Genomic DNA, 9,389 nt, shown 5'->3' on the forward strand with positions numbered 1-9,389 from the left:
TTTCGGTATCACTGCGCTTCGGGTCGTTACTCTGACTCTCGTGGGCGGTGAGTTGGGTGTGTGTGTGTGTGTATGTAAAGTCATAGCATTACCCATAGATCGGCCATACAAGCTCTGAGCTCTCTTCCGGGAGGAAAATGGCTTCGATCACGTGATCCAAAGACCAAGGTGAGATGTGATTACACGTACACACAAAAACACACAGAAAAGACACACAGAAACACATACATACAGAAGAGATTTACTAAAAAATTACAATGGAAAAACAAGAGGTTATAAAAAGAAACTCAAAAAGGACCACTATAGAAGAGACAGGAAAAAGAATAGCTTCCCACACAGAGTGCTGGATATATGGAATAACTTAGATGAAAAAACAGTGTATGCAAGTACTATTACACGATTGTAAGAATAAATTTGATGCTGAACGATACAAAGACGGGTTACCACGAGCATAGCTTCCTTCCCATATAATACAACTAGTTAAACACACACACACACACACACACACACACACACACACACACACACACACACACACACACACACACACACACACACACACACACACACACACACACACACACACACACACACACACACACACACACACACACACACACACACAGCTCTAACCACATGGCGCTGTGGTTAGAGCTCTGGCCTGCCACTACGGAGGTCCGGGTTCGATCCTCGCCCGGGGCTGAAATAATATCAGTATCGCAGCGCTGAGGGGTGTTACTCCAACTCTCGTGGGCGGGGAGTTGGGTGTGTGTGTGTGTGCAAGGTCATAGCATTACCCATAGATCGGACCTACGAGCTCTGTGCTCTCTTCCAGGAGGGAAATAGCTGTCGATCACGAGTCCAACACGTGATCCAAAGACCAAGTGAATACACACACACACACACACACACACACACACACACACACACACACACACACACACACACACACATACATACACACACAGACAAACGCAAACACACACACACACACACATAATACATTTATGTATATATGCATTTCAGTATGCAAGTAAGTACATTGTTCGTACTAATTTACCTTATTGTAGCGTATGCGGTTTCCTACTTTAAGCTTATGCTAGTTAATCTTAGCATTATATATACATGTACGTATGTATATATATATATATATATATATATATATATATATATATATATATATATATATATATACATATATCTATATGTATATATATTAATATATATATGTATACATATATATATGTATATATATATATATATATATATATATATATATATGTATATATATATATATATATATATATATACATTTTAACAACCATAATGCACTTTAATTCTAAGCCATCAAAGGCCAGCATGCTATATCGGCCTAAATAATAGTAATAATAATAATGATAATAATAATAATAATAATAATAATAATAATAATAATAATAATAATAATAATAATAATAATAATAATAATAATAATAATAATAATAATAATAATAATAATAATAATAATGATAATAATACTAATAATAATAATAATAATAGTAATAATAATAACAATGATAATAATAACAATAATAATAATAATAATAATAATAATAATAATAATAGTAATAATAATAGTAATAATAATAGTAATAATAATAATGATAATAATAATGATAATAATAATAATGATGATAATAATGATGACAATAATAATAATAATAGTAATAATAATGATAATAATAATAATAATAATAATAATAATAATAATAATAATAATAATAATAATAATAATGATAATAATAATAATGATAATGATAGTAATAATAATAATAATAATAATGATAATAATAATAATAATAATGATGATAATAATAATAATAATAATAATAATAATAATAATAATAATAATAATAATAATAATAATAATAATAATAATAATAATAATAATAATAATAATAGTAATAATAATAATAATAATAATAATAATAATAATGATAATAATAATAATAATAATAATAATAATAATAATAATAATAATAATAATAATAATAATAATAATAATAATAATAATAATAATAATAATAATAATAATAATAATAATAATAATAATAATAATAATAATAATAATAATAAATGCTATAGCTTACTGTGTTTTGCCCTACCAAGGGTTTCTCACTTCCCACTTTATGGGAGTGGGATGGCGAGTTAGACACAAGCAGAGGCAGTCCCAGTATCCCTGGTCCCTTTTTCTTCAGCTTTGTAATGAACTTGGTGATGAAAAGAACTGTAGCTGCTAGCGTCATGCCGTGTTAGCACCAGAAGTCCCAAGGTCGCCGGTCTGACCTAGTCTTTGCCCATGACGTCGCATCAATTGAAGAGCTTATGGTTGATCTAGTGTTCACGTTTGTAATCAGTTCGACTCAAGGACTTTCTCTATTATTTTCTTTTGTCTTTTTTTTTCTTTCGTTCTGTCTTTCTCTCTTTTTTTTTTCTTTCATTCATTCTGTCCTTCTTTCTTTTTTCTTTCTTTCATTCTTTCCTTCTTTCTCTCTCTCTTTCTTTCATTCTTTCCGTTTTTTCTTTCATTTTCTTCCTTTCTTTATTCTTTTTTTCTTCCTTCCTTTCTTTTTTCTGACTATCTTCTTTTTTTCCTGTCTTCCTGTCTTCCTTTCTTCCTTTCTTTCTTCCTTTCCTCCCTCCCTTCCTTTCTTCCTTTCTTCTTTTCTTTTTCTGTTTTTCTTCCTTACCTCCTTCCTTTCTTTCTTTTTTCTTTTCTTTCTTCCTTTCTTTCCTTTTTTCTTCTTTTTTTTATTTTCTTCCTTCCTTCCTTTCTTTCTCTATTCATTTCTTTCTTCCTTTCTTCCCTTTTTTCTTCTTTTCTTCCTTTCTTTCCTTCTTTCTTTATTTCTTTCTTTGTCTCTTTCTTTCTTTCTTTCTTTCTTTTTCTTCCTATCTTTCTTCCTTTCTTCTTTTCTTCCTTTCTTCCTTTCTTTTTCTTCCTATCTTTCTTCCTTTCTTCTTTTCTTCCTCTCTTCCTTTCTTTCATTCTTCCTCTCTTCCTTTCTACTTTTCTTCCTCTTTCCTTTTTTCTGCCTTTCTTCCTTTTTTTTCTTTTCTTCCTTTTGATCTTTCTTTTTTCTTTCTTTTATCTTTCGTTCTTCCTTCCTTTCTTTCTTTCTTCCTTTCTTTCTTTCTATCTCTATTTCTCTCTTTCTCTCTCTTTCTCTCTCTTTCTCTCTTTCTTTCTTCCTTCCTTTCTTTCTTTCTTTCTGTCTTTCTTTCTTCCCTTTCCTTCTTTTGTCCTTATTTCATTCTTTCTTTTCCTCCTCTTTTCTATTGATTTCCTTCCTTTCTTTTTCTTTCTTTCTTTTCTTCCTTACTTCCTTCTTTTTGTTTGTTTGTTTATTCTTTTCTTTTTCTCACTGTTTCTTCTCTTTCTTGGTTCTTTCTTTTATTTTTTCTTTATTTCTTTATCTATTTATTTATTCATTCATTTATTTATGTTTTCTTTCCTTCCTGTTATCTTTGTCTTTTTATCTTTCCATCTTTTTTCTGTCATTCTTTCATTCTTTCATTTTCTTTCTTTTTCTTGCTTTCTTTTCTTCTTTTTTCCTTCTTTCTCTCTTTTTTCTCTCTTTCTTTCTTTTTCTTCCTTTTTTCTTCCTTTCTTCCTTCATTCTCTTGTTCTTCGTTTCTTTCTATCTTTCATTCTTTCTTCCATATTTCCCCAAACCGCATAATAGGGCAAAGGTGACGGCTTCAGCCGCAGCTACTCATCGCCCCTTGGCGCAGTCTCCTCGCCATCGTCTTCTTATGAATGAGCGCTCGTTGCGTAGCGACGACCCTGCTCACGAGGTCACCTCCGAGAGAGTCGACCTAGATCGGGCGACATACGATGTGTCTACACCAAGCATATCGGTGACCTTAGAGCAGCGTTTCATAAATTGGGGTGCTGAGATCACATATAGGGGTTGCTGGGAAGTGATCAATACTTTCTTTTATCCTTCTAGTAATAATATATTAGTTAGGGAGGGTGGTAGGGTCGGAAAATTTTAGGAAACGTTCTCCTACATCAACATTTCCCAACCTGTTGTCATGTCTAAGCAGTCCAGCACATCTACCTTTTTATTAGAAGGATAAAAGAAAGTGCAGCGTACTACTTGATGATTTATTTTCTCGATTCCTTAGAAACAAATTGACAATATTGTTTGCAGAAGAAATAAGAGCACCCTAGAAAAGTAAAATAGCATGGGAAATGTCAAATGTGATTTGTGTGTGCATCACTTCCTAGCACCCCCTGTAATTGATTTCAGCACCCGAGATTGGAAAACGCTGCCCTAGAGAAGCACATGCTACTGCACACCACTGCATCCCATTGCATACCTCATAGGAGAACTTTCTCTTATTATTTTTTTCTTTTTACGTGATCTATTTTTCGAGGAAATTATTCCAAACGACAACACATATCGCTGCAAATAGATAATGATAGCCCAGACGTTTGTGGCGAAAAAATTAATTACTGAATACAAAAGATATTACTTTTCCTTTTGCGGGATCCACTTTTCGAGGAAATTATTTAAAACAAGAATATATATTGCTGCAAATAGATAATAATAGCATCGATGTTTGATGCAAAATATGGCATTGGCACCAAAATGGAGGACAGGTTGGTCACGCTTGGCAGAACCACGAAAGAAATTTGGCAACAATGTCTTACGCTCCTCCAGGTACGCCTTTCACCAATTTTTGCCTCTGTACTTAAATATCGCATTCAAAACAAAATATTATCGGCTGAAAGAAACCTGCACAGTGAAGCTATAGCGATAACCCCATACTACATTCCTGGTCATGTGGCCACTTCCCGAAGGGTGAGTGTGGTTTGGAAATTTTCGCCAGAATCATCAGAAATTCAAAATTCCCGGGTCTGTGCAGGCATGCGCATTGACGACCCCACCTCCCCCTCCCTACCCCTCACTTCTTGGCAGGCCCGCCACCCGCACGAGTGCTCACTTCTAGCGCGGAAACAGACTGACCGGTCTCCCCGCTGCCAGCCTTTGGTTTTTACCGGTGAGTCTGTTTCCTGCTTGTTAATGAACTGATAGTTTCAGCACTATCTAAATGGTTACTAGTTTATTCCATTCTTCGGCCACCCTATTAGTAAACCAATTATTGCCTTCTTAAATCTAAATTGGTCCAGATTATACCAGTTACTGAGAGTCTGATGTTACGGAGGGTGGCGCCCCTGAGGGTCATCAGGCCTCTCGGCAGCCCCATACCTCCGACCATCAATGGTCCTCTAACACCTCACGGCTTGCCTCGTCAGGCCCTAGGCGTAGAGTTTGACCTTATCCGCTCGTAATCCGTCCCCATACGTCACCGAGCCGTCCCTGGTAAACTACCCGGGTCCTCTCGGAGGACAGGGGGACGTGTCTTATAGTACGGAGGGTGGTGCCCCTGAGGGTCATCAGGCCTCTCGGCAGCCCCATACCTCCGACCATCAATGGTCCTCTAACACCTCACGGCTTGCATCGTCAGACCCTAGGCGTAGACTTTGACCTCTTCCGCTCGTAATCCGTCCCCATACGTCTCCGAGCCGTCCCTGGTAAACAACATGGGTCCTCTCGGAAAACAGGGGGACGTGTCTTATGGTACGGAGGGTGGTGCCCCTGAGGGTCATCAGGCCTCTCGGTAGCCCCATACTTCCAACCATCAATGGTCCTCTAACACCTCACGGCTTGCCTCGTCAGGACCTAGGCGTAGAGTTTGACCTTATCCCTTCGTAATCCGTCCCCATACGTCTCCGAGCCGTCCCTGGTAAACAACCCGGGTCCTCTCGGAGGACAGGGGGGACGTGTCTTATGGTACGGAGAGTGGTGCTCCTGAGGATCATCAGGCCTCTCGGCAGCCCCATACCTCCGACCATCAATGGTCCTCTAACGCCTCACGGCTTGTATCGTCAGGTCCTAGGCGTAGACTTTGACCTTATCCCTTCGTAATCCGTCCCCATAAGTCTCCGAGCCGTCCCTGGTAACAACCCGGGTCCTCTCGGAGGACAGGGGGACGTGTCTTATGGTACGGAGGGTGGTGCCCCTGAGGGTCATCAGGCCTCTCGGCAGCCCCATACCTCCGACCACCAATGGTCCTCTAACACCTCACGGCTTGCTTCGTCAGACCCTAGGCGTAGACTTTGACCTCTTCCGCTCGCAGTCCGTCCTCCGACGTCTCCGGGTCGTCCGTGGGTGGGCGGCCCGGGACTCTCGGGGGACGGGGGGACGTGTCTGGTGGTGCGGAGGGTGGCGCCCCTGGTGGTCGGCAGGCCTCTCGGCGGCCCCGTGCCTCCGGCCATCGGTGGTTCTCTGGCACCTCTCGGCTTGCTTCGTCGGTCCCTGGGCGTGGAGTTTGGCCTCGTCCACTCGCAGTCCGTCCTACGGCGTCTCCGGGCCGTCCGGGGTGGGCGGCCCAGGCCTATCGGGGGACGGCAGGGGGGGGGGGGCGGTGGGCCTCTCGGCGGCCCCCGTGTCCCCGACCGTCGTGGCCCTCTGGCACCTTGCGGCTTGCCTTTTCGGGCGGGTCCGTGAGCCCACCTTCCTCCCGGAGCCGCTCACGTAGACCCAACAGGAAGTCCCGCTCGAGAAAGAGTTCTATCTCACCCAAGAGGCCTAGGACGCTCAGCTCGTCCACACCCTCCACATCCTGGTCGAGGTACCACCCTCCTTCCGTCCCTGATAGGCCCCTTCCCTATCACGCTGTCCGGCCTTTCAGGCCGCGCAGACCAGAGCATCCCCCCCCCTCCAGAGCAGCCTTATAACGAGCCTCCGGCTCTGGCCCCGTCTTCCACACTCCCTCCTGGTCCTTCCCTCCGCCCCTCCGCGCCATCGGCGGGTATAGGACTGGAAGGCCCCTCTCATGATGAACCCCCCCCCCCCCCAATCAGACGACTGTCGGATTGGGGGACGGGGTGGAGGACCACCTCCGTTCATTTTTACCCTATCCTCCTACCACGACGGACTCTTACAAGATCCGCCCCTTCTCATGGTATGACCTTACCTACATCCACCTTGTGTAGCGGCGTGGGATTTTATTCAGCAAAGATGGGGTCTCACCTGGTGGAAACGCTCTTCAGTACGAGGTCCTCTCATCACCTGAATGACATCATTTGACGTCTCGATCTGGACTCCGCCCTACTAGGCTGTCCAGGCACCCAGGAAATGACACCTCGCTATATCACAATGTGATCCTGTGAAGTCAGTGATCCTTTGAAGTCACAATATGATTCTTTGATGATAACAAATACAGTGTTTCGGAAGAAAGTCAAGCATAAGTACACATGGGAGAGGGTGGTGGAGGGAAGGGTGGTAGATAGAGCGTTGATGGATGATGTAGTGGTAAATAGGATTATGATAGGAAGAGTTAAGGATGTATGTGTGATAAGGGGAGAGGGTGGGGGAATATCAGATAATTCTTTGGTGGAAGGTAAGTTGAGAGTGGAGGATAGATGGAGAAAGAGGAAAGGGACAAAAGGTAGGGAGGTGCTTAGAGTGAACTCTTTAAATGAAAAGGAAAAGGAGAAGGAGTACAAGAAGAAGCTGAAGGAGGAGTGGGAGGAAGTGAAGGATAGAGTAGAGCTAGGTGTGGAGGAGGAATGGGGATGGTTCAAGGAGGGAGTCACAAAGTGTGCAAGGATGGTGTGTGGAACAAGAAGGACAAGGGGAAATAGAAGGAAGGGTAGTGAATGGTGGGATGAGGAAACAAAGAATGTTGAAGAAGAGAAGAAGCGAACTTTCATAGATTGGTTACAAAATAGGACGAGGGAGTCATATGGGACGTACAAAGAAAAGAAAAGAAAAGTAAAGCAAAAGGTAAAGGTTGCAAAGAGAAGAGCAGATGTGAAATAGGGTAAGAGTATGACATAAAAATTTGAAAGTAATAAAAAGATGTTTTGGAAAGAAATTAAGAGAGGAAGAGGAGGCGAATCAGGTAGAGAAGAAAAGGTAAAGGGTGCAGATGGAGAGATAATAATGGAAGAGAAGGCAGTAAGGGGAAGATGGGCAGAACATTTTAGGGAGTTGCTAAATGTGAAGGAGGATAGGGAAGGAAAGATAGCTGCAGTGGAAAATGCGAAGAAAATGAGAGTGATGAGTGAGGAGAATGGAGGAGAAATAAGGAAGGATGAGGTGAAGGCAGTTGTTAAGATGATGAAAGCAGGTAAGGCACCTGGTCTGGATGGATGCCATGTAGAATGTCTGAAAAAGGGAGGTACAGTGATGGTGGACTGGCTGGTGAGGTTATTTGATGTTTGCTGGAGAGAGGGTAAAGTGCCGGAGGACTGGAGGAGTGCCTGTATAGTTCCTCTTTACAAGGGAAAAGGGGACAAGTGTGAATGTAGTAGTTTCAGAATTTGCCTTTGCACATGATTTGAATTTTGCCCTTTAAATTTGCGTTTTATATACAAGAAAATGTGAATATTTTTCCTTCGCTTTTTGATATCTTTGATGATGTGACTGATCTCCTTTGTCCAAACTGTACCTTCCTCTAAGGCATCTTTTTTTGAGTTCTTCGTCGGAATTCTGAGCAATTTTGGCATGAGCGCTCTAATTCCTTTGTCGTAAAATTCCAGCTGTGACTCCTGTTCTACGTGTACAGTAAGGAGCAATATTTTTGGATTTTTCCCATCATACGGCATGCAGTCGATTTCAACAACTTGAGAGGTAAGAAATGAATGTTAATCTGAAACATAACCTCACGTGACCTAACCTAACCTAACTTAAAAATTCTGCATGACGTAAAATGGAAAAGACCCATTTTTTTTTTTATCCAACCAGAGTTTTCATGATATAAATCTAAATCATTCGTCAGACTTTTTTTTTGTCTATTCAAGAAAATTATCTGAGTGTAAGCGAAATAGGAAAATGTATGACATACTCGATAGAAAAAAATCGTATTGACATTGTGAAAATTGTAGAATGGCTCAGAACTTTTGCTTGGAGCTGTACGTCATTGTCCAATTTCAGACTTTGTTTTCTTCCTTGAAGTACTTCTTGAGTCCTTGGTCGCCCATTCTTTTACTTTCCATTTCTAATACTGATGTCTTGTCTGCGTACGTAGTCAAACGTTGTTGAGGCGTTAACACACTGTTTCCTTCGACTGTTGAAGCAGATTTGCATCCCGCAGTTGCAGTTTTCGGGAAGGGAGTTGACATGCTGGAAGAAAATCATTTTCCTCCAGCATAATATCAAATGAAGTTCTATGTGAATTATTTAAAAAAAAGAAGAAAAAAAAAAAAAAAAGTTTCCCCACAGTGATTTGACGGCGGAAAAAGTTGTGGAGGTGGGCGGTGCTGGTGATTAATCTATACAATCGTTTGAGGATCATCGTTGAACCACGAACGATCATCGTTGAGCGATTAT

At 41.0% G+C, this 9,389-nt stretch overlaps 1 protein-coding gene across 1 annotated transcript in view; it reads right to left on the reverse strand.

The window, feature by feature from the left end:
* Nucleotides 1–2,285, reverse strand: part of LOC143036173 (serine/threonine-protein kinase grp-like) — a 4,136-nt gene extending 1,851 nt beyond the window's left edge. The window contains exon 1 of the mRNA XM_076203421.1: nt 2,166–2,285. Coding sequence (XP_076059536.1) covers nt 2,166–2,285 — 120 coding nt within the window. The remainder of the gene's footprint in view (nt 1–2,165) is intronic.
* Between the last annotated feature and the right edge of the window lie 7,104 nt (nt 2,286–9,389).

The sequence above is a fragment of the Oratosquilla oratoria genome, chromosome 20 (assembly GCF_046742065.1).
Source record: "Oratosquilla oratoria isolate Oo_2021 chromosome 20, ASM4674206v1, whole genome shotgun sequence".
NCBI classification, from domain to species: domain Eukaryota; kingdom Metazoa; phylum Arthropoda; class Malacostraca; order Stomatopoda; family Squillidae; genus Oratosquilla; species Oratosquilla oratoria.